Genomic DNA, 26,247 nt, shown 5'->3' with positions numbered 1-26,247 from the left:
GGGAGTGTCATGGGTGTGGAGCTTTTCTGAGTCATACATATGTAGAAGGGAAGCCTGTTTCAGATGGATTTCTTGCACCAATCATGGGGTTGGTGCAAGTGCTAATATGACTGATAATTGGAGAGACTGTGGATGGATTAACTGTGGATGGAGCGACTTCCCACTTGAAGTTGTACAGGTCCCCTTATTAGCCCTGTAAAAATTTGCATTAGCATAAGGTAGTAAATCAGGCTTCTGCGGCTTCATGGAAACATATCAAAATCAACCTCTTAATCTGCAGCTATGTCAAGGTTTCTTTAATGTAAGAGTGGTAAAACTATGGATTCTACTGTCACCAAAACAGCTGTTTACAAACACTTTAGTAAAAAGAGATTGGGCATTTCCCTTAGAGAATAGAATGTGTGTGTGTGTGTGTGTGTGTGTGTGTGTGTGTGTGTGTGTGTGTGTGTGTGTGTGTGTGTGTGTCAGTCACCCACTTGGGGTAGGTATCACAGAATTCTGTAGAGCTAAGTCCCCACAGAGATTGGGCATTTCCCTTAGAGAATAGAATGTGTGTGTGTGTGTGTGTGTGTGTGTGTGTGTGTGTGTGTGTGTGTGTGTGTGTGTGTGTGTGTGTGTGTGTGTGTGTCAGTCACCCACTTGGGGTAGGTATCACAGAATTCTGTAGAGCTAAGTCCCCACAGTGGCATACAATGCAATGCAAATCAGGTTTAAATTAAAATACGTACAGGCATTAATGATCCAATTCTAGCAAAGGATATTTTACTTTACTGGAACGCTTCAGTGAAGCTTCTTCTGCTGCAGAGAATTTTGAACAGTTATCACAATAACTTGTATAACAGGAACAATTACATTTAAAATATGTATACAATTACAAATACAATATTTATACAATTGGGACCCCGTATCACCTGTGTAAATTATATAGCTACCTGTAAGTATATATTAAGTCTTACAGTAGGTGCACTTCTTCTACAGATTTTACTCCTAACAGCTGGTAGCACTGCAGTATATGGACCAAGTGAAAGTTTTCAACGTGCAGTGCAGTTGGTCCTACTTAGATTGTGCAATCCTTTCCTTTTGGTAATTTTACAACATGACAATTCTTCCTTGGCTGTGGCTTTTAGTAATTTACAGTAGTATGTTCTTGGATTTATCTCAGAATAATTTCAAAGCTCAATGGAATCGCTAACAAGAGCAGATAAAAGTTACATACACTGTTGGAAGTACCTCTGAATGAGCTGTCTAATCGGAGGAGGCAGCTGCTAGTCTAAACTGTAGTCATATAGGGGGTCATTCCGAGTTGTTCGCTCGCAAGCTGCTTTTAGCAGCTTTGCACATGCTAAGCCGCCGCCTACTGGGAGTGAATCTTAGCATATTAAAATTGCGAACGAAAGATTAGCAGAATTGCGAATAGACACTTCTTAGCAGTTTCTGAGTAGCTTCAGACTTACTCGGCATCTGCGATCAGTTCAGTGCTTGTCGTTCCTGGTTTGACGTCACAAACACACCCAGCGTTCGCCCAGACACTCCTCCGTTTCTTCAGCCACTCCCGCGTTTTTCCCAGAAACGGCAGCGTTTTTTCACACACTCCCATAAAACGGCCTGTTTCCGCCCAGAAACACCCACTTCCTGTCAATCACATTACGATCACCAGAACGAAGAAAAAACCTCGTAATGCCGTGAGTAAAATTCCTAACTGCATAGCAAATTTACTTGGCGCAGTCGCACTGCGGACATTGCGCATGCGCATTAGCGACTATTCGCTCCGTTGCGACAAAAAAATAATGAGCGAACAACTCGGAATGACCCCCATAGTACCTAGGCAGCTCACTGGCCACAGCATCCAATCTATACACAATGCAGAAGTCTAGCACTCTGTATGACAGTCGACACGTGCGTGCCTCTTTATGCACATAACTTTATTTCTGCTCCTCTGCCTATGTGATTCAGTTTACTTGCTACAAGAGGATAGTGTATTTAGCTGGACAGCTATTTGGAGTACAGGTGGGGGATGCTGGGTAGCACTAGCTCAATCTTGCATGGGCTCAGCCTCTGTCCCTATTTTCTGGTACTGTAGCGCTGCTTACTGTGTCTGGTTACCTTCTCCTCTCCATCCACTGGCTGTCCTCATGAGTTAGGACCTGCCTCTGTTGCTGTCTCGCAGGGGTGGGGTAACTACGTTACCACCCTCCAGTCACACTGTGGAGGGATCCCTGTTGCTGCCCCCGTTTAGTGCCTCACAGAAGCTACTGCTTGCTGGGGGAAAACACACAGCTGCTCTCCATCTGCTGCTCTCCCCTCCGGTCATCGGGAACAGTAGTCAGGACTGGGTAAACAGAGCAGCGCTTCTCCTCACTGCCAGATACTGGCTTTTCTCTAAGGTGGCTGCCCAACTGCTCAACTGTCACACCAACATGAGCCAGTCTCTCTCTGGAGTTGCATGTGACCTCCAACAGTCACAGTAGCAGCATGAGCCAGACTCCCCCTGAAGCAGCATGTGACATATGTGTAGCCAGCGCGCAGGTGAGAGTTCCCATTCACCATGCGCTAGCTCTGTACTTCTAGTCCCACTGTCACTAATGATGCTCTGGCTCCATTAAATGTTTATAAAATAGTATTCACAAATTAACAGCAAATGTTCTCAGCAGGAGTGGGGTATCACACACACATATATATATATAGCTACTGAAGTGTTGCTCAGCTGTCTGTATTGCAGATAAGATATGTGATGCCTCACTGTGAATTACCCCTTGATGTTCCATAAAGAAGTGTTTATGTACTATGATAATACCCCAGTGTTATAACCACTGGACTATGCAATGCCGCGGTGTGAGAACAGAGAAAAGCGGGCTGGCGCGTGGAGGCTACCTCGGCAACACCTTGCACGTGCCCGCTCTGAGATAGGCTCGTGGGCACGGCGGGAAAGATCCGGGAACTATGGGAGAGGAGTTAAAAACAGAGAGGCGCAGGCGACGGCGGTTAGAACCGCTGAGGAGACGGAAGGGAGAGCTGAAGTGCGTAGTGGAGGAGAAGATCGGTTACCTGACTTCGGTTACCGGCTGCTGGCAACCTCCTTCCTCTCCCCCTCGAAGAAAGATGCGCTCCGGTCGCTGTAGCCAGGAACCAGCGGGGAAGCGGTAGCGGCGGCTCACAGGACGGAGGTGCCGTGCGACAGGCGGAGACCAGGAGGCGGCCACAGGCGGAGACTGGGAGGTGGCCTGATGCAGGATCAACGCCCCCAGAAGTGAGACAGGTTAGAGGGAGGAGCAGTGGCCGCTGAGTGACCCTTACGGCAGAGAAGCAAGTGACAGCAGGGGACTAATAAGACTCTGCAGGAGAGGTAGGATAATTTCGTCACAGACAGCACACTGAGTCAGACAGCTGCATAACATTTCACAGTTATTAAGAGACAGCACACCGAGTCAGCCAGCTGCCGAATAGCTCTCAGTTATCTAACACACTGACTCATCCAACCTCATAACACCTCTCAGCTATTAAGTGCGACACCCCATCTTTCACGGTGAGAGAGAGAGAGAGAGAGAGAGGGAACCCAGAACGCTAATTCTGTATAGATGAGTGGCCCTGATATTGGATAACGCAGCTTAGAATTAACTTACCATTGCTGGCACTCTTCTCCTCCTGCATCCCGTCATTTAACTACATTAGCCGGTTCTCCATCATCCAGCGGACCCTAAACAGAAAAGAGGATACAAAGAGATTACTGCATGTGGTCATTAGCACTGACAGTATACGCAGAGTAGAAAGGTTCGATTGTCATATACCCTAGCATCTATACCTGAACTGTCCTTCGGATTTAATGAGGAAGATAGTTCCTAGTTTTGCCAGAAGCCTTTACTGTAACTGGAACCTTCTATGAATATCCTTCTAGTTAACTCCTGGTAGGAATTCCTCTATCCATACCTCCCACCAGAAATTACAGTCTCCTGTTTATGCCCACTACCTAAGGTACCCAACGTGCACGAACGTTCATTTAATCAGCTGAACTTTGGGGAAGGACAGACGGACAGGGTTGGTTGCGCTGGCGAAAAGCAAAGTTAATTATTGCTGATCAGAGGAAGGAATTAGCATAGGAGCAGAAGTAAACTAGTGCTTTGTCACAGTAGAAGTAATCTGTTAGTACTAATAAATAGAGAGTATTGTTATCGCTATTAGCCATAATAGTCAAAGAGTTCTTAATACTTCCAGAGTAAAGTTATAAGTATAACGTTAAGTTGTATTGTATTCATGCGTTGTTATCCGTAAGACACCAGACCTGCAACCATGATTCCAGTTTAATAAAGAGAATCTTACTGGTGAAACTGGTGGAAATTCTTGTCTCTAGTCAGTAGTAGTTGTCAATTGAGGAGGAGTGCATCGAATTGGCGAAGACCGTCGGAAGAGACATTAGCTCCCCTTCTGTCTATGGATCGCTGAAGGAACCTGTGGAAAAGGTAAAGATTTGGTCCATCACAATCTTCTGGCGTCACGAACAGGATCCATAGGCCGAAGCAGGAGAGATGTCGAGCGAACAGGAACCGGGGCCGGACACCTCCAACAGTGATACCGGTAGTTCCACAAGAATGGCACAGATGAACCCGATCACTCTGCCTTATTACTTCGGAGCCCCGTGGATTCCCACATATTCTGGAGATACACAGGGGTCGGATGGAAATACGCTGGCTGAATTTAAACATCGCATGAACTCCATGTTTCGCCTCTACCCACTCAGTGAACAGCAGCAAGTGGAAATCTTGATGGGACAACTGAAGGAGTCCGCCCTTAGAGAAGTCAGATCCTGGCCAGAGGAAGAAAGAAAGAAAACTGATCAGATCCTGCAAAGGTTAGCCACCACCTTTGGGGTACAAACGATTTCTGAACTAAAAATGAGATTTTATGCACGAAAACAGTTCCCTACTGAAACTTTGCGGGATTACGCTCTGAGTTTACAGGAAGCTTTGAAAGCTATTCAAGTTGTCGATGTTCAGGAAATACGAAATGTGGATGAAACTCTGGTCACTCAACTTATTGAAGGGGCTGGCAGCGAAAGCATACAAGCACAATTACGATTACTGCGACTTCAACAACCTACACAATCTTTTCTTGATTTCATGGAAGCAGCCATTAAAGTGGTTGCAACTAGGGTGAGGACGGATGATAGTTTTCCAGAGATGCCTGGATATCAGGAGGTGGAAATGCCGCCGTTTCTCTACAGAAGTTCTTCAAAAATGCGGACTCCGCTACTCAAAATCTTCAAACTCCCATCCCTGATCCCATTCAGACCCTGTGGGGCCAGATGGAAGAAATAATGGTAGTGATGACAGAAGTTTGCAAAGAGGTGCGGAACTTAACCAATCAACCAAGTGACACCCCTACAATGACCCGATGGTCAAGAGAAAGATGAAGAACATCTAGTGATTGGAGGGCACCGCCCCCGAGAAGAGGGAGACGATCCACAGATCGGTTTGACAGCCAGGGACGGCCCATTTGCCGTCAGTGTCAAAGACCGGGACATGTCGAGCGACAATGTGACCGAAGGGAGTCTTTAAACTCCAATGCCCCGAGGTTGGAGACCGAGCCTTGGGGGGAATCAGCAGAATAGATCCGAACCCGGATGAATGGTGGCCCCAGTATTTTGGTCGGTGTCCTAATATTCCAATTTCAATTAATGGTGTAGAAACGACTGCCATGTTGGACACCGGATCACAAATAACCACCATTCAACTCTCAACCTTCCGGCAACATTGGGGCAAAGATCAATTGATGATGCCTCCTCCCTCTTGGCTACAATTGATGGCCAGCAATGGACTAAGCATCATCTGCGTTGGTTACTGGGAAGCAGAAGTGCAGATAGGAGAAATTCTTCTTCCCCAGCAAGGGTGCCTCATTACCCATACCAACGACCCAATTGCCATGCCCATCATTCTTGGAATGAACATTTTACAACATTGTCCCAATGAATCAATCTCTTTACGTCAAAAAGAGTTATCAAGGATGGAAGTAACAGAGCAAAGTATACTTCAGAAAACTATCAAGACCCTGCAAAGCCAGCAAAAATTTGTAAATTGTGCATGGTATCTTGGAAAAGTGTGCATCACCGATGGCAAACCAGTGAAAATCCCACCAAATTCGGAAATGATTGTGTGGGGTAAGAGTAGATGTGGACCCCGAGGAAAAAAATATGAAGCTTTGGTAGAACCATATGGGTCGAACAATGGAAGGAAACTCATAGTTGCTCATGCGCTGGTCAAAGTAGAAAGCGGAAGAGTCCCTGTGCGAATCCTGAATCCCCACAACTATACAATTAAGTCGTATCACCAACAGGCTATTGCCCGACTAACCTGGACCACTTTCCAAGATATTCTTGACCCGAAACGAGAGGCAAGCCAACATAATACCCTCGCCAACCGTGAAAGTGATAAAGATTGGTGGGAAGACATACAAATTGGCGCTAGTGATACCCCACCTGAACAGAAACTGCTCCAGGTAGTAAAAGAAAACTCGGAAGCGTTTAGTCAACACCCCACCGACTTCGGTACCGTTACCACAGTAAAACATCGTATTATAACCGGGGCTGCTTTACCCATCAAGGAAAGGCATAGACCGCTGGCGCCAGCCCTATACCAACCCGTCCGGAAGATGCTAGAGGACATGAAGGCTACGGGCGTAATACAAGAGAGCTATAGCCTTTGGGCGGCACCAATGGTGTTAGTAAAGAAGAAAAATGGACAATTGCACTTTTGTGTCGATTATCGAAAGCTAAACAAGATCACTCATAAAGACGCATACCCATTACCCAGAATTGAGGAGCCACTCACCGCCCTAAAGTTGGCAAAATATTTTTCTACGTTAGATTTAACAAGGGGCTACTGGCAAATTCTGATGGCTCCTGAGGATAAAGAAAAAACCGCATTCACAACACCCATGGGTTTGCATGAATTTAATCGGATGCCATTCGGATTATGCAATGCTCCAGCGACCTTTCAAAGAGTTATGGAGCATTGCTTGGGTCACCGGAACTATGAGATGGTCTTACTGTATCTGGATGATATAATTATCTTCTCCCGGTCCTACTCAGAACATCTACGGCATCTGCACGAAGTATTCCAACAATTAGCTAAGTATGGGCTTAAGTTAAATCCTATCAAGTGCCATCTATTGAAACCTAAAGTCCATTACTTAGGCCATCTCGTAAGTGCGGACGGGGTGGCTCCTGATCCAGACAAAGTCAAAGCAGTTCAAGAATGGTCTGTCCCTCAGACTATCAAAGATGTCCGAAGATTTCTTGGGTTCGTGGGATACTATCGACGATTTATGAAGGACTTTGCTAAAGTGGCGTCTCCTTTACACGAACTTCTAAGAGATGTATCAAAAAACGATCGGGGAACGATAACCTGGACAACTCGACATCAGACAGCATTTGACCATCTCAAGCAATTTCTAATGGAAGCTCCTCTGTTAGCCTAACCGGACTATCAACGACCCTTCATCCTCTACACCAGGGGTGTCAAACACAAGGCCCGCGGGCCAAATCCGGCCCGCCAGACCTCGTCTGATGGCCCGCGGTGCCGCCGCCAGCCTTGCAGCCTCCCCTTTTTTTTTTCAATGAATTTACTCCGTGCCTGCACGGAGTAAATTCATTTTAAAAATGGCTCAAGTTAAAAAAAAAATTTACTTACCTTCCGGGACCTGGCCCGACTTCTTCCTGCCCCGCACTGCTCCCTGGGTGTCGGACGTGACGTCATCACGTGACGTCCGCCCGACATCTCCAGGGATCAGAGGAGCGCGCGGACGCTGCGGAGAGGAGCAAGAAGAAAGAAGTAAAAGAAAGAAAGAAGTAAAAGGTAAGTAAAGTAAATGGAGGGGGCAGATGGCTGGGCACTATAAAAGGGGGCAGATGGCTGGGCACTATAAAAGGGGGCAGATGGCTGGGCACTATAAAAGGGGGCACATGGCTGGGCACTATAAAAGGGGGCAGATGGCTGGGCACTATAAAAGGGGGCAGATGGCTGGGCACTATAAAAGGGGGCAGATGGCTGGGCACTATAAAAGGGGGCACATGGCTGGGCACTATAAAAGGGGGCACATGGCTGGGCACTATAAAAGGGGGCAGATGGCTGGGCACTATAAAAGGGGGCAGATGGCTGGGCACTATAAAAGGGGGCAGATGGCTGGGCACTATAAAAGGGGGCAGATGGCTGGGCACTATAAAAGGGGGCACATGGCTTACTTACATTATTACAAAAAACAGTAATAATTGAATGCAGTGACATTAATTTATGATAATAAAGATTAAAGAGTGGACACATAGACCTACAGATACAACCGGCCCTTTGATGGGGACCAAACTGCTGATGCGGCCCCCGATGAATTTGAGTTTGACACCCCTGCTCTACACCGATGTAAGCAAGCAGGGGTTGGGCGCAGTGCTGGCGCAGGTGCAAGATGGCAAGGAGAAAGTAATTGCTTATGCTAGTCGCGGACTTAAGAAGACAGAACGAAACGACGCCAATTATAGCGCTTTTAAGTTGGAATTTCTAGCGTTAGTGTGGGCTGTCACTGAAAAATTTAGGGATTATCTGGCCGTCACCCCATTTATAGCCTATACCGACTGCAACCCATTAGCCCATCTGGCCACGGCCCGTCTAGGAGCGTTAGAACAATGATGGCACTCCCGGTTAGCCAACTATCAATTCAGTATCCGCTATCGACCGGGACGGAGTAACAGTAACGCTGATGCCTTATCGCATCTCCCAACGCAGACCGAACCGGAAGTATCGGATCAGTGGGAAACGGTTGAACTGCCTCCGTTTCAACCGGAAAAACAGCAGATCATTCAACACTCGACGGTGTCACGAGTCGAAACGAGTAGACCGTTCCTGGAAACAGCCCCCGCCCACGAATGGCAACGCTGGCAAGAGGAATGCCCCATCCTACAGCAACTAAAGAATTTACTGCGACAGAATCGGGGGTTGACCAAGCGGGAGAGACAGACTTATGCACCGGAATTGGTGAAACTATGGCGGCAGCGAGAGCGTCTGAGACTAAAACGGGATTTACTAGTCCGGAAAAGCATCGATCCAAAGACGCATCAAACTGTAACACAAGTACTTATTCCCCTCTCCAAAGTGCAAATATTGTGACAAGCTTACCATGACCGGTCTGGCCATTTCGGCATGAAAAAAACTGAGGCTAATCTGAGGCAACGAGTGTATTGGGTCTGTATGCATCGGGATGTAGACAATTGGTGTAAAATGTGCGCAGCCTGCAATTTGAGGAGACCACCACGATCAACGGAAAAGGCGAGGCTCCATCCCATCGTTAGTAGCCAACCCTTAGAGCTGGTTACAATAGACCATGTGAAATTGGGAAAGAGTAAAGCTGGCTACGAATATGCCATAACCATTGTGGATCACTATACCAAATTTGCTGTCGAATTGCCAGTGAAAGATATGACGGCTAGGACCACTGCAGAAATCTTCTGGCGGGCCTTTGTACGGCCTTATGGTTATCCCACGAAAGTGTTAACGGATCAAGGACCTGCCTTCACGTCTAAGCTCTTTCACGAACTGTGTACACTTTATGGGTGTAAAAAACTTCAGACCACCGCCTACCATCCTCAAGGGAACGGCTTATGCGAACGAACTAATCAGACTATTATCCACATGTTAAGAGCCGTTCCGGTCCAGCAACAGGTGGAGTGGCCCTTATTGCTAGCCGAGCTTGTGTTCCTATATAATAATACCCCGCACAGTTCCACCGGATACACGCCATACTATCTGTTATTTGGAAGACAAGGGAAGTTACCGGCAGATGTTGAATTCGATCTGGAAGCAAACCCAGAACCATTTCTCGAAACAACCTGGGTGAAGGAACACCAGCGCCGCCTGCAGTTGGCTCGACGTTCAGTGAATGAAACCATGGATATGGTACGGAGTCGGCAAGAAGAAAACTATAATTCCTCGGCCCAAGCTGATTTATTGAAGATAGGAAGTAAGGTGTTGAAGAAAAATAATCAGCGGCATAGTAAGCTAGACTATCAATGGGAACCTCTTCCGTATACTGTAATCGGGCAACCTAACCACGACGTACCAGTGTACCGCTTAGTACGAAAAGACGGGTTTCAACCTAGTTTAGTGCATCGGAACCAATTAAAACTGTGTCTCCATGATCCATACTACTCCAACCAAACCGGAGAACTGGCGGAGACCCCCAGTTCCCCGATTGACACTACCAAAGCAACTCCAGAATCAAACTCACAGATGGACTTCCTCATGAGTCTATATTGCCCGATTCTTTCTTTCGTTCAAAATACGGAAGGACAAGAAGCCGTAAAGGCGGTGGATGGAGACACCCCGGCCCTAGTTGAGTCTGAAGTACTTCCCCCTAGACGCTCCGAGAGGAGTACAAGAGGGAAACTACCTCTTAGGTACCAATCATAAATAATGATAAAGATGGTACCATGCTAGTGTACAATATAGATTGTAATAGTTTAATGATTTATGGTATTAAAATGTGGAGTGACATAGTGTAGATTGTAGTTCACAATATACAATGCACTAGGAATTGCTACCCAACTGATAGACGTTTGTCTCCCAGGGAACAAGTTGGTAAGAAACATGAGGACATGTATTGTTTCAGCGGGGGAGTGTGATGCCTCACTGTGAATTACCCCTTGATGTTCCATAAAGAAGTGTTTATGTACTATGATAATACCCCAGTGTTATAACCACTGGACTATGCAATGCCGCGGTGTGAGAACAGAGAAAAGCGGGCTGGCGCGTGGAGGCTACCTCAGCAACACCTTGCACGTGCCCGCTCTGAGATAGGCTCGTGGGCACGGCGGGAAAGATCCGGGAACTACGGGAGAGGAGTTAAAAACAGAGAGGCGCGGGCGACGGCGGTTAGAACCGCTGAGGAGACGGAAGGGAGAGCTGAAGTGCGTAGAGGAGAAGATCGGGTTCCTGACTTCGGTTACCGGCTGCTGGCAACCTCCTTCATCTCCCCCTCGAAGAAAGATGCGCTCCGGTCGCTGTAGCCAGGAACCAGCGGGGAAGCGGTAGCGGCGGCTCACAGGACGGAGGTGCCGTGCGACAGGCGGAGACCAGGAGGCGGCCACAGGCGGAGACTGGGAGGCGGCCTGACGCAGGATTAATGCCCCCAGAAGTGAGACAGGTTAGAGGGAGGAGCGGTGGCCGCTGAGTGACCCTTACAGCAGAGAAGCAAGTGACAGCAGGGGACTAATAAGACTCTGCATGAGAGGTAGGATAATTTCGTCACAGACAGCACACTGAGTCAGACAGCTGCATAACATTTCACAGTTATTAAGAGACAGCACACCGAGTCAGCCAGCTGCCGAATAGCTCTCAGTTATCTAACACACTGACTCATCCAACCTCATAACACCTCTCAGCTATTAAGTGCGACACCCCATCTTTCACGGTGAGAGAGAGAGAGAGGGAACCCAGAACGCTAATTCTGTATAGATGAGTGGCCCTGATATTGGATAACGCAGCTTAGAATTAACTTACCATTGCCGGCACTCTTCTCCTCTTGCATCCCGTCATTTAACTACGTTTAGCCGGTTCTCCATCATCCAGCGGACCCTAAACAGAAAAGAGGATACAAAGAGATTACTGCATGTGGTCATTAGCACTGACAGTATACGCAGAGTAGAAAGGTTCGATTGTCATATACCCTAGCATCTATACCTGAACTCTCCTTCGGATTTAATGAGGAAGATAGTTCCTAGTTTTGCCAGAAGCCTTTACTGTAACTGGAACCTTCTATAAATATCCATCTAGTTAACTCCTGGTAGGAATTCCTCTATCCATACCTCCCACCAGAAATTACAGTCTCCTTTTTATGCCCGCTACCTAAGGTACCCAACGTGCACCAACGTTCATTTAATCAGCTGAACCTTGGGGAAGGACAGGCGGACAGGGTTGGTTGCGCTGGCGAAAAGCAAAGTTAATTATTGCTGATCAGAGGAAGGAATTAGCATAGGAGCAGAAGTAAACTAGTGCTTTGTCACAGTAGAAATAATCTGTTAGTACTAATAAATAGAGAGTATTGTTAAAACTTCCAGAGTAAAGTTATAAGTATAACGTTAAGTTGTATTGTATTCATGCGTTGTTATCCGTAAGACACCAGACCTGCAACTACGATTCCAGTTTAATAAAGAGAATCTTACTGGTGAAACTGGTGGAAATTCTTGTCTCTAGTCAGTAGTAGTTGTCAATTGAGGAGGAGTGCATCGAATTGGCGAAGACCGTCGGAAGAGACATTAGCTCCCCTTCTGTCTGTGGATCGCTGAAGGAACCTGTGGAAAAGGTAAAGATTTTGTCCATCACAGATATATGGAGGGGGTGCTTTGGACTGCACACCCTAATTCTTTACATAATGAAAGGTGCTACTATGCTGAGACTTGTAGTTCCACACAGAAAAAAAAAGAATGCAGGTGCACACTCCAAGTACTAAACACCGCCAATCTGAATAATTATAATAATGTGGCGGAACTTGTGAGTGGTGGGCCCAGGGGAAAAAATATGCTTTGAGCCCCCCTTCTCCACCCCACCAGTAAATAATATGCCATGCAGCAGAGGGTGACGTGGAGAAGTAGGTGGGTGACGTGGAGAAGCAGTGGGTGACGGTGAGAGGCAGAGGATGATGGGGAGAGGGTGGCAGGGAGAGGCAGAGAGTGACAGGGATAGACAGAGGGTGACTGGTAAAGGATGAAATAAAGAGGCCATAGGTAACGGGAGAGAGTGATGCCTGGGAGATGCAGGAGATAACAGTACAGAGAGGGTGACGGGGAGGTGGTGACACCGGGGTGAGGAAATGGATGAGAGGCAGAGGGTAAATCATTGGGTGACAGGGAGAGGCAGTGGTTGACAGTAAGAGGGTGACAGGGAAAGGGTTGCAGGGGAGACACCAGGGAGAGGCAGTGGGTGACAGTGTGAGAGTGATGGAGAAAGGCAGTGGGTGATAACAGGGAGAAATAGTGGGTGAGAGGGTGAGGGTGACCAGGGGAGGCAAGGAGGGAGAGAATGACAGGGAGAGGCAGTCAGTGACAGGGAATGGATGATGGAGAGAGGCAGTGGGTGATACCAGGAAAAGGGCAACAACAGTGGTTGACAGAGAGAGGGTAACAGGCAGTCAGTGAGAGGGAGAGGGTGACGGGAAGAGGCAGTGGGTGAGAGGGAGAGGAGTACTGGGAGAAGCAGTGGATGATAGGGAGAGGGTGCTGGGTAGAGGCAGTGGGTGATGTCAGGGAGAGGGTGACAGGCATTGAGGTAGAGGGTGACAGGCAGTGGGTGAGAGGAAGAGGGTGACAGTGAGAGGCAGTGGGTGACACAAGGGAGAGGGTGACAGGCATAGGGTGAGATGGATAGCAGGACGGGCAGAGGCAGTTGGTGAAAGGCAGTGAGTGACAAATATTACAATTTACTTATCTGGGCCCAGAACTGCAGCATGTGGAAGGAGGCTCCTTCTTGGGTTTTAATGCTGGGGATAGTCACGAGATCCCCAGCACTGGCGGAAAGCAGGACAGAACTCAGCCAGAGAGGAACTGGAAGACGTGGTGGTCAGAGCAATCAGGAGAGGAGAGGGAGGAGCTGGGAAGAGAGGGGATTGTGGCCTCTCCTCTCCCTCCGGATGGATCATCACTGTACTGACAGTAGCTTAATCTCAGCTGCTCATTATTGCTGGTGGTACTGGCTGCCTGCGGAACAGATTCGGGTGACGGTATATAATGAGTCATTCTGACTCGCTGTAATGCCACTGGTTGCGTGCCCGTTCACTGCGGCAGGTCCCTACTGCAATGCACTGACTGCACTGTTGCTAGTTCTGCCTCCGCTGCAATATAACATAGAGTAAATATGAAGTGCTTGTCATAATTTTGGCCAAAAATCTGGGCCCACAACTGCAATCAGATGACCTCATCTGGTGGGTCCCTAACACTAAGGTCCACTATTGTAGATAGGTCCTGGAATTATTATTACCCAGCACATGTATGGCTGTTTTGCACCTGCTTTAAGATAGCGCAGGCTCTGTGTAGTTGGTAAATTGACTAGCCATGTGTGTGGTGAGCCAGATACTAGTGGCACTAGTAAAGGCCAATTAGGTGAATGCTTTTCACGTGTCAGAACTCTTGTGTGTGCCAAGTGGGAGGCATTAGAAACACTATTTAAGATGACAACTAGAAGCATCACCAGGTTATTGTGCTGTGCGCCGGTATTCCAGTAACTTCACGAGCAGAAGATGAAGACTGAATGCCTAGACCCCAAATGAGGTGTGCCCCACTGTAATAGAATTGTGGTCTCACGATGAATTACTGTGGTTGATGTATGAAGCAGTGAAAAGAGTGGAGAAGTGGACCAGTGGAGAAATTGCCCATAGCAACCAATCAGCTACTACCTATTATTTTATTGAATGCCCTTGATAACTGCTTTCACTGCTTGATACATCAACCCTGCCTTATGGGTGGGTCAGGCATAGATTTGGTAAACTGCATGCATAGCCATATGTTTTTAAGGGGTCTATGTACTAGGCCTTAGAGAGTGATAATGTAGAGAGAGATAAACTACCAACCAATCAGCTCCCAACTGTCATTTTTCAAACACAGTCTATAAAATGGCAGTGGCAATATGCTATCAGAATTTGTGTGAAGAAAGCATTATGAGAATGTTCTATAAGGAATGGACGTACAGTACAAGAGATGTTTTCTTCATGCCTTAGAAAATGTTTAGTTGTTTAATTAACTATTAACACATCTATGTACAGATGCAGCTTCTAAGCATGCAATTCAAGGATTCTTCGACTGCCTACGAGCTGAAGTGGAAGAGTTTGATGTGTTTGTAAGCACTGTGAGCCCCACATTTATCCGGTCATATCACCTTCAACCCGAGCCTGGGAACTGGGAAGCCTCCATCTGGAAATGTAAGAACTGTCACTTTGCTTTTACACTTACAAATAAAGTGAAACTAAAAGAAAGATACTGTAGGTTGTAGAAAATTCAGTACTGATGTGCCTTTATTATGAGTTTCTTGAGTCAGCACTGTTTACTGAGTAAATATAAGTGTCCTCACTATGGGGGTAATTCCAAGTTGATCGCAGCAGGAAATTTTTTAGCAGTTGTGCAAAACCATGTGCACTGCAGGGGAGGCAGATATAACATTTGCAGAGAGAGTTAGATTTGGGTGGGTTATTTTGTTTCTGTGCAGGGTAAATACTGGCTGCTTTATTTTTACACTGCAATTTAGATTGCAGATTGAACTCACCACACCCAAATCTATCTCTCTCTGCACATGTTATATCTGCCCTCCCTGCAGTGCACATGGGCCCTCATTCTGAGTTGTTCGCTCGCAAGCTGCTTTTAGCAGCTTTGCACACGCTAAGCCGCCGCCTACTGGGAGTGAATCTTAGCTTATCAAAATTGCGAACGAAAGATTAGCAAAATTGCGAATAGACACTTCTTAGCAGTTTCTGAGTAGCTCCACACTTACTCGGCAACTGCGATCAGTTCAGTCAGTTTCGTTCCTGGTTTGACGTCACAAACACACCCAGCGTTCGGCCAGACACTCCTCCGTTTCTCCAGCCACTCCCGCGTTTTTCCCAGAAACGGTAGCGTTTTTTCGCACACACCCATAAAACGGCCAGTTTCCGCCCAGAAACACCCACTTCCTGTCAATCACATTACGATCACCAGAACGAAGAAAAAACCTCGTAATGCCGTGAGTAAAATACCTAACTGCATAGCAAATTTACTTGGCGCAGTCGCACTGCGGACATTGCGCATGCGCATTAGCGACTAATCGCTCCGTTGCGACAAAAAAATAACGAGCGAACAACTCGGAATGACCACCATGGTTTTGCCCAATTGCTAAAAAATTTCCTGCTGCGATCAACTTGGAATTACTCCCTATATACGGTCATGTTTCCATTAAAGTTTATCTCCCACCTCTAGTCACTGACTTGACGGAGTAATTAATCAAGTTTGTGAGAAGTAATTTATTCAGCAATCTTACTTTGTAAAATTTGTTTACATATTATGCAAGCTTAATAATAGCAGTAGTGTGTACAGTAGTGCAAATACATCATGTGTGGTGATGTATAGTTACCGGTGTTGAAATGGGTTGGGTACAAAATCCCAGCAGTTACAGTCCTGACGGTCAGGAAGCCAACAGCAGCATCCAATGGTCAAAATCCCAACTGATCACGGTAAGTATTTTAACCATAACCCTAACCAACTCCTCCATAGCCCTAACCGTCCCCTCCCACAGTCTAACCCTATCCCTCCCCCTATTGCCTAACCCCTTGTACTCATCGCTGGGATTCTGGCCATTGGCCTGTCAGTATTCTGTTCTGATCCTGACCGTATCCCGTAGCAATATTTGGGCGTCAAACAGATAAATTATGGAATAACTTAAAAAGACACCTATCCTGTAACAGCACATATTACAGGATGCAACAAAGTCTATTTTTCAGTCAAACCTCTGAAAATGCCATTTTTCGAGGTTTGGTCGCTTGCCGCACATGCCCCAAGCTCCAGAATGTGACACATTCCAAAGCTTGGATGTGGCGGGTAACCCTATAAAAGCCTATGAGCTTCTATTCACATTTCCCTCTGAAAGGGATCCAATCAGGCCCCTCCCAGCACCCTCTGCACATGTGCAGACAGACTCCTGGTTTCTAAGCCCGGAAGTCCTTCTATCGCAAAAGACAGTTCTTACCGGGAGAGCTATCCGTTGCTATTTTCTTCAAACATACGTCGTTAATAAATGCTGTTATGCTTGCGTTGAGTGGAGGGATGCATCGCATGCAAAATACAATGTGTTATGCATCCCACCCAGAGGGAGCCATCTATGTCTTACCTGCCTACTTTTGGAAACTAGTTTCAGGAAGATTCTAGGTGGTATGAGAGTTCACACAGATGAGGGGTTGTGTCATGCTCTGCCAATTGGCATGTCTAACTCCAACTATGGGCGTGTCTGTTGCCACTCAGGGGGTGTCCTGAAGTGGTAGGTGAAAACTAACTTACTAAGTGCAGCATGCCACCAGAGGGGGTTTGTGTAAGGGTGGCATGCGCAGCCACAAAATACCGCTAATTTACGTGATCACTGATACTTGTTGACTCAACCAACATGAGTCATTTGACATGGTATTTTTATGACCTCCACTGTTTGGGCACACAGAGTTCAGTGCCAGCCTACACGCACACATAAGTCAGTGGCAGCCTACCATACATGCATACACATGGGTCAGTGCCAGCCTACACATAGATACACCAACAGACACTCACCTTGGAACCGGGCACTCCTCCTCCAGCCACTCCTCCGAGCTGTCAATCTCCCCGCCAGAGATGCTCTCCGTGCTGGGCCAGCTCCCCTATCACTCACCCTCCCAGATGTCTCACTGCCATGGCTCCTAATGCACTACTTGCTTAAATATAAAATAAGGGTTGGTATCGATATACTAGCGCCCGTCATCCCGGCGGTCAAAATTCTGACCGCGGGATGCCGGGCACCGGAATGCCGGCAGCGAGGCGAGCACAAAAGAGTTCCTTGCGGGCTCACTGTACTTCCCACGCTGCGGGCACGGTGATGCGATACGCACGCCACACTATTTATTCTCCCTCCAGGGGTGTCGTGGACACCCCAAGAGGGAGAATAGGTGTCGGTATCCCGGCGGTCGGGATCCTGGCGCTGGTATGCTGAGCGCCTTGATCCCGACAGCCGGGATATTGAATGCATCCCATAAAATAACTTAAAAGGCACTAATAGACATCACTCCCTTTTAAAGAAGTTGTTACACTGGGACAGTGACTGTGACATTCACTACTACTAAAAAAGAGGAGCTGACCCTCAGAAATAGACAATAATCAAAATAGTGGAGCGCTATTAAAGGGCACATAAAAATATTATAAATCAATTTTAATCTATAATTCACATAATAAAAATACACATACAGTACATTAAAAAAACACAAGAGAATAATAATTCCTCAATAAATAATTCCTGTGGTGCGTGGCCGGCCTATTCTGTAAGTTTGCATCAAGCTCCACCTCCGTCCCTTTCAGGACTCGCGCATGTGTGGACTGAGTTTCAAAGAGGGCTGGGGGAAGTCCAGGGGATTGGGTGGGCTTTTCAGGGCAGTGGGAGACTGGTTGGTGCAATGAGAGCCTCCCACGGGAAGCTGGAGTCCTGGCAAGCATATTCTTGATATATTATCCATACGTACATCAATTTATAAGTTAACAACCCACAATATCTCTCTACAATTCTCTGCAGTCCATAATAGAGACCCTAAAGGTCTGAATTTTGTAAAAATACAAAAAATAACATGAAATTGGAGATGGGGAGATATAACAAAAGCCTTAAAGAAAACTGAAAGCAAGTGGATCTACATAATGAGAACATTGAATCCACATGGACTAAATATAGATATGAAGCTTGACTATTTTTTCTGGAATAAAAGAAGCAAAGCACTGAAAAAAAAAGAAAACCCTTTTTTTACATTAATTTTACCCATTTTACCGTAGTACATATTAATAGCTACAAAGCTACACTACAAATACATCACTTTGAAAACCATATGATTCTTAATTTCCAGCTACAGTATATGATGGGGTATATTTACTAAGGTCCCGATTTTGACCGAGATGCCGTTTTTTCATCAAAGTGTCATCTCGGTAATTTACTAAGCAAAAATCACGGCAGTGATGAGGGCATTCGTAATATTTTGGTTGTCCTAGGAAAAAATCACGAATCAATACACCATCGGTCAAATACGCCTGCAATTTGCTAGAAATCGGGAATTTACTAAAAAGTGCAAAACACAAACACTGCCGACAATAGCCAAACACTGCCGTGATAAAATACAAATCGTGAAAAAGTGCTAAAAAAAACCAGACCTGCTTTTTTATCCCGTGTTTGTATAGGCATGCACGGATCTATGAGATCCGTGCATGTTTTTCAGTGGGAAGGGGGGGGAAAGGTTCTAAATTTTCAGGAAAAAAATTGCGTGGGTTCCCCCCTCCTAAGGCAAACCAGCCTCGGGCTCTTTGAGCCGATCCTGGTTGCAGAAATATGGGGAAAAAATTGACGGGTTCCCCCATATTTAAGCAACCAGCATCGGGCTCTGCACCTGGTCCTGGTTCCAAAAATACGGGGGACAAAAAGAGTAGGGGTCCCCCGTATTTTAGAAACCAGCACCGGGCTCCACTAGCTGGACAGATAATGCCACAGCCGGGGGTCACTTTTATACAGTGCCTTGCGGCCGTGGCATCAAATATCCAACTAGTCACCCCTGGCCGGGGTACCCTGGGGGAGTGGGGACCCCTTCAATCAAGGGGTCCCCCCCCCAGCCACCCAAGGGCCAGGGGTGAAGCCCGAGGCTGTCCCCCCCCATCCAATGGGCTGCGGATGGGGGGCTGATAGCCTTTGTGATAAGTGATTGATATTGTTTTTAGTAGAAGTACTACAAGGCCTAGCAAGCCTCCCCCGCAAGCTGGTACTTGGAGAACCACAAGTACCAGCATGCGGCGGAAAAATGGGCCCGCTGGTACCTGTAGTACTACTACTAAAAAAATACCCCAATAAAGACATTACACACACACCTTGAAAGTATAACTTTAATACATCCATCCACACCTGCATATACACTTACTTACCTTATGTTCCCACGCAGGTCGGTCCTCTTCTCCAGTAGAATGCATGGTGTACCTGTAGAAAAAATTATACTCACATAATCCATGGTTGAAGGCTCCTCAGTAAATCCTTTTGTAATCCACGTACTTGAAAAAATAAAAAAACGGATACCCGACCACGAACTGAAAGGGGACCCATGTTTTCACATGGGCCCCCTTTCCCCGAATGCCAGAAACCCACTCTGACTGATGTCTATTTTTTTAGTAGTAGTACTACAGGTACAGGTACAGGTGCTTGTGCCGCTTCACTCGCCACATGGTTACTAGAGGGAAAAGACGTTGACGTGGATAGTAAAGCTGCTAGCCCACTGACATTGCTCTTCCCCCTGCAGTCGCTGGTCAAATGGTTTGTCCCATAATTCACCACAGTTTTCTGGAGAGGGTCTAGCCACTACCTTGCACAATGGGTGATATATTTGCAGTTTAATGGGCGACATATCACTAGTGGGTCAGTGGGTGTGTACACACTCAATGTCTGTGAAAGACATTCACAAATCTATTGTGTCGGCTGTGCCGCACAGCCAGTGGCCGATATATCTCCAGATTCATCAGCACATCTGGCTGTGTGTACGGGCGGTCCACTGCCCATCCATACACTTGCTGTAGGGATTGACGACACAGCTGGGTGGGCAAATTCAAATGCCCGCCCAGCTGGATGACAGGATTGACAAATCGAGCGACCTATCAGTAACTGTATATCCTAAATTGGCCGCTCTACCGGCATCATGCTCTGGTGTGTACCCAGTCTTAGAGTAAAAGGACTGCACAATGCCCATACAAGCATTCCTGACAAAGTACACAGACGTACAAAATGCTTTGGAAGCTGTCAAAGTAGTGCTATGGATCCCCCAACTCCCAGCATCGACATCATCCAGCGACTTCAGGTTCCTTGCGTGGAACTCAGTTGCTGAAGGATATTAGGGATAAGGACCCACTGGCGCAAGAAGTCACAGAGGACTGGAGAGTATTAGGGTAAGAATAGGGCTATTTAGGCTCACCAAGCCTGCATCTCCTCTTCCTATATATACCCAGGTTGCAGTTTACCCAGTCTCAATCATTTCATAAAAGATCTTAAACACTGTTTCTATGCAAAATAGTTTCTGTTGGAGTCAAGTGTACAGTACCTCGTACAGGTTTCATATGGTGTTCTTACTACATACATTATAGCGCTTGTCTGTTTAAAATGTTTATTTAAATACAGCATTTTACTCTTTTACTCTCCACATACTTAATCTCAGACATTCAACTCTCTCCACTTCAGAACATTCTGTTCTTACAGTAGTTATAGCAAGTCGCTGTTACATTTACGCTAACAATAGCAGCAATTGTGTTAGATTCCAATTGTATCCCTTACAGCCCCCTCCCTAACGGCATGTGCATCTGATGACATGTGCGCAGATGCACTCACAGGTAGTGTCAGACTGGGGCATGTAGGGCCCACCGGGGGAATGCAGTGGTAGGGGCCCATGTTTAGGGGCGAGGCCTGCAACCTCATTGGTTTAACTAACCATTAGAGCAGGCATTCCCAACTGCGGTCCTCAAGGCACTCCAACAGTGCAGGTTTTAGTGATATCCAGGCTTCAGCACAGAATGTTAAATCAAAATAACAGAGGTTCTAATTAAGTCACCTGTGTTCAAGGCTATCACTAAAACCAGGACTGTTAGTGTGCCTTGAGGACCGAGGTTGGGAAACACTACATTAGAGAGTGCAACATCTGGGCCCCTTCACAAATATATACAGTAAATTCATCTGCTGCATGCATGATAATGTACCAGATTAATAACAGCAATGCACTGTAGAAAATACACCATAGTCCAGTATAAGGTAACATATGTATAATGTGTAATTCAAGTGCACAGTCTGGAACCTGATCCTTAGAGGAGGAGGTGGGGGCCCAGCCATTGGGGCCCACCAGTGGTTTCCCCTGTACCCCTGTGGGCCAGTCCAAGCCTGCTCCCAGGTCAAAAACCCGCAAGTTCCCACACCACAAAGGACAGCCCTTATCAGGAGAGCTGTCCTTTGCTGAAATATTTATGTATATGGCATGTGATGAGTGGTGGGATGCATCACATTCAAAATGCTGTGCTTGATGTATCCTGCTCACAATGTTATGAAATACAAATACTCCCATATCTGTTCTTTATACCTTTAAAATCCAATAGGTGTCTTATTCCCTGCAGTAGCCCAAACAAAAAATAATTTAAATGGAAAGCGGTCACCATACCGCTAGTCGAGATCCCGGACGTCACAATGCCGTCACCGGAATCCAGACTAGCAGGCAAATACCAATGCCGGAATCCCGGTGCCACAGGCTTTCCTCCCTCTATGGATGTTCACGACATCCATAGAGGGAGAATGCATCCTGTGGCGGGCGCAGCGAGCCAACTTGCCCGCAGCGTGGCAAACTGGCGCTCGCCCCACTGCCAGCATACCAGTGGCTGGGATCCCGCTGTCGTATACTGACGGTCGGGATCCCCGTCACCGGTTTTACGTACTGATCCCATTTAAATAGATGGTTGCAATTTATTGTAATATAGCCATGATGATAATAAATGAAGTTGGAGAGATCAGTACGCAAACAGCCAATCAAAAGCTGCTAATAACAAAAATGGATTTTAGATCAGTTCCAATATTCTTACAAAACATTTACCTAAAAAAAATGTATTAGATTATACCAAATTGTAAAAAAAGGATATTAATAAGAAATTGAGCCATTCTCAGTTTGGAGCATAGTTGCTGACATCTAAGCTGAGTTTCTTGGGAGGGAGAGGCGAGGTGGAAGGTATGGGAGGAAGAGGACATGCATCATCATGACCCTGCCCCCATCTATACAAAACCACAATTCCCAGCATCGTAAAGTGGGGGCTGGGGCCATGAGGATGAAATTTAATGTGAAATGAGTTGTCAAACCGCTCGGAGTGAAGTGTGCGGCAGCTAGCAGCAGTGAGACTGGACTACTCTCCCCGGAGTCTGGGATATCCACACAATATTCAGGACTTTCCCAGACATTCCGGGAGGTAGTTGTGCTTCAGCTAGTTAGTATTTTATTGAATAAAAGACATTTCCACCATTTATAATGTTTATTGTTTGATTTGCTGTTTTGAATATGAAATCAGTACTAACTCATTATTGTCTGCTTTGCTTTTACATAGTCTTTTTCAGAAAACTGGCTTACGGTGTGCACCCTGTGGAAGTTGCAGAGGAAGTTCTCCGCACAGTCAGCAGACGCAAACAGGAAGTGTTCATGGCTAATCCTGTCCCAAAGGCAGCAATTTATGTCCGAACCTTCCTGCCTGAACTATTCTTTGCTGTGGTAGCAACTGGCGTGAAAGAGAAACATTTTCTGGAAGAGGAGAAATAAATGTGATATCCATCAAATAATATAGAACACAAACCCTTTACTTCACATTTTTATTAATTGTGACTGTAGTGATCTTAGATAGTCTTTATGGGCTTGATTCAATTGAACGCAAATTGAATAGCGCCAGGAAGAAGGTTCCAGGCTATTCAATTCAGCACTCTGATTTGTCAGAAAATGCCCGTAATCATGCCTCAAACAGGTGTTTAGGCGCGAGAACGGGCATTCTACATCATAATGCTGTTTGTGCTGCGCTAGGGCACAAAGCAGCATTGCGGCACTAGTTTTGTCGAATGGGTACGAGAAGAAATCCACTAGTCAGACTAAACAGTGCGCTGAATTGAATTGCGCAAGGGACCTCCTTCCCGACACTATTCAATTTGCATTCAATTGAATCGAGCCCTATAACTATTACATTATGTCCTCTAAACACACCATGCTGATTATAATAGATGATTACAATAGTTCTACATGTTTATGGGACTATTTATGAAATAACAATTGCGGCTATCTCCCAAAAATGGCTATTTTCAGAGGCTACGTTAAAATATTTAGGATACAATGAATGTAACATGGATGGACCGCAGCCACGGTTTGCCACGGTCCTCCATTTCCAACAGTAGAAGCAGTCCCCATAGGTTTTTAGGGTTTGCTAGGCTGCTGCTGTAGCATATGGACTACATATCAAGAAAATCTGTAGGAACCCTCCCCGCCGCAGTACTGCTGCAGCTTCCCAAGAGAGAAGTGTAGTGATTGCTTTCAGGGGTGGTTTAAAAGAGGAGGAAGCCCATGTGCAGACTTCATCCAGGCCCGCTCTTTTCACCAGTACAGCATTATCTACTACGCAGGGTTGTTTTTTTTTCCGTATGGGCTCTTGCTCAAGGGCCCCAGGAGTATAAAGGCCCTAGGCTGATAGCTGAGGGTCCCCTTTTTCCAGGGGGTACTAGATTTTTTTAAATCGGCCCTGGTGAACTGGAGATATCGGACTACAAAGCAGTGGTCCCCATATGGGCCTGTTAATGGCTGATACCAGCCAGATATCTTGAGTTCTGTCTGATGTAAAGTTTTTGTGAGTATATACTCCAAAAGCTGGGACTCTCCCCTTTCAGTGGACATTGGCAGCTTGTCTCTGCTATGCCCATAACCAGAGATATCAGCCTTCCAGCAGCTGGTCCCAGCTCCGGCTTCACACGCCTGGTATGCAGTTTTATATTTTAGTTGGTGGATTGCTCTGGCTCCTGAACTCTGATCCCCAAGTCCCCGGAAAGTTGGGACTTTTTAGCTTTTTATGACATTGAAATCTAATCTATTTCCAGGAACTGGAGATATCTGCAGCCAAGCAAGCTGCCCTCCCACCAGAAAATTCTGAATATTAAGCCCACTCCACTATCCACCCCTCCCCTGCATATTAAACACCCCATACCACCCTGGAAGTCATGTACCAGGGCTCCTTTATTCAGCCCAATGCCCCCTTCTACAGTTTAGTGATCTCCCTCCTGCCCCATCTCCCACCATCTGTACAGTAGAAATTACTGCTCCAGGTCCTATATGCTGAGCAGAAGATAGAACACCCCCTACTGCCCGAGGGACATCAAAGCTGCCGTTGATAGCATCCCCTACCCCTGGAGCATTGGTAGGGGCCCCAGTGCATTGCTTTGCCCAGGGACCTACACTGCTGTTAAGACAGCCCTGCTACTACGCATGCTCTGGGAAAATAGCTGCTTACATAATTTGTTATTGCCGCAAATAGTGGGGATAAGAAATTATAATGATCAGGTCTAAAATAATTGGTAAATATGCCCCTTAACAAGAATGAATAAAACATTATCTGGTATGGGGAAACAATTACAATTTCAAAAGAAATTTGTCTGTAAAGCATTTGCAGCTTCTTGAGCCTGTGGAAATCAATGTCGACCGCACCAACGAGACTTGTGAGCGGCTTTAGACACTGTCGCTATTAGCAACATGCCAGTGACGTGCTCACGTCTGCCTTAACACCCTCTTGTTACCTCCCAGGAACACCCACTAAAAACCATACTGCCAGAGCTTCCATAGAGATGCTGTTTCAGTGAGGCACTTTCCCCATTATGAAGCTTTTTAGCAAAAGACTTCCCATCCTAGATGCCTGCAGCTCCTGGAGAGGAATTTATGATCCCTGTCCTGGGAGACTGTAGCCCATACACTACAGTGGCTAACGGCATCTGAAGAAGCTCAAAAAAACACATTTTTCTTGAGAGTCATAAATAGGTCCAAACCGCAGTCCTCACTGAAAGAAAACGGGGGCTGCAGTCTTCAGCATTAATTTGCCAAATACAGGCAATATTTCTGATAGGCTTTGTTAAATAACTTTTTTCAAAAATCATGAGGAACCCACTATTTCCACCTTATTTTCATGGTAACGAGGTTAATAAATAGGCCTCTTCATTTTTCCCTCTTAGGCACAAAGAAGGGTAATCTGACAATTTTCAATTTAAGCAAATTATCTAGCGGAACACATGACATTTCACACAATACAATGGTTCAACTTCAAATTGTTTTTAAAATTTTCTTTGCCATTATTTGGCGATCAATTTATGGGTATATAGGGCTACTTTTATAAATCAGTTTGATTGGTTGATTAATTTGAATATTAATGAAGAAGAAGAACAGAAAGTAAAAGAAGGTGATTATTTTGCCATGTGCATTCTACATGACACGGAAAAGCTCAAGTATTGGTGATGCTCATATGAACTTTCTTTATTATTAAAGTGTAAAATAGCAGGTGATATTTAAATGTATAGGATGTTACACATATATGTAGAGAACATCACAAGAAAGTGACCTGTACTCAGGAAATGAAGAAATGTACACAGGAGGGCAAACTATAAATATAAACATATGTCTGGTATTGTTGGATGACTTCTACGTTTCTAAGGGTTGGGTATGTGTGACCGACGGCGGGATCCCGGTTGTTAGGTGGCCAGTGGGGGGGCTAGCGCAACGAAGCCCCTTAGGGAACTCGCTGCGCTCGCTATGCAGTAGGCTCGTGGCTCGCTGCACTCGCCACAGTTTGTATTCCCACTCCATGGGTGTTGTGAACACCCACAAGTTGGAATAGTCCCTGTTGGTCAGCATGCCGACCGGCGGGATTTTCTGATGCCGGGATCCCGGCGTCGGTATTATAATATCACATAAATGGAT

At 46.2% G+C, this 26,247-nt stretch overlaps 1 protein-coding gene across 1 annotated transcript in view; it reads left to right on the top strand.

The window, feature by feature from the left end:
• The window catches only part of DHRS7C (dehydrogenase/reductase 7C), a 127,854-nt gene extending 101,900 nt beyond the window's left edge, over nt 1-25,954 (top strand). Inside the window, exons 6-7 of the mRNA XM_063960769.1 lie at nt 14,785-14,940; nt 22,862-25,954. Coding sequence (XP_063816839.1) covers nt 14,785-14,940; nt 22,862-23,070 — 365 coding nt within the window. The 3' untranslated portion in view covers nt 23,071-25,954. The remainder of the gene's footprint in view (nt 1-14,784; nt 14,941-22,861) is intronic.
• Nucleotides 25,955-26,247: the final 293 nt, after the last annotated feature.

The sequence above is a fragment of the Pseudophryne corroboree genome, chromosome 3 (genome assembly GCF_028390025.1).
Source record: "Pseudophryne corroboree isolate aPseCor3 chromosome 3, aPseCor3.hap2, whole genome shotgun sequence".
Lineage (NCBI taxonomy): Eukaryota > Metazoa > Chordata > Amphibia > Anura > Myobatrachidae > Pseudophryne > Pseudophryne corroboree.
The sequence above is the reverse complement of the archived record's forward strand: the minus strand, read 5'-3'. Positions and strand labels throughout refer to the sequence as shown.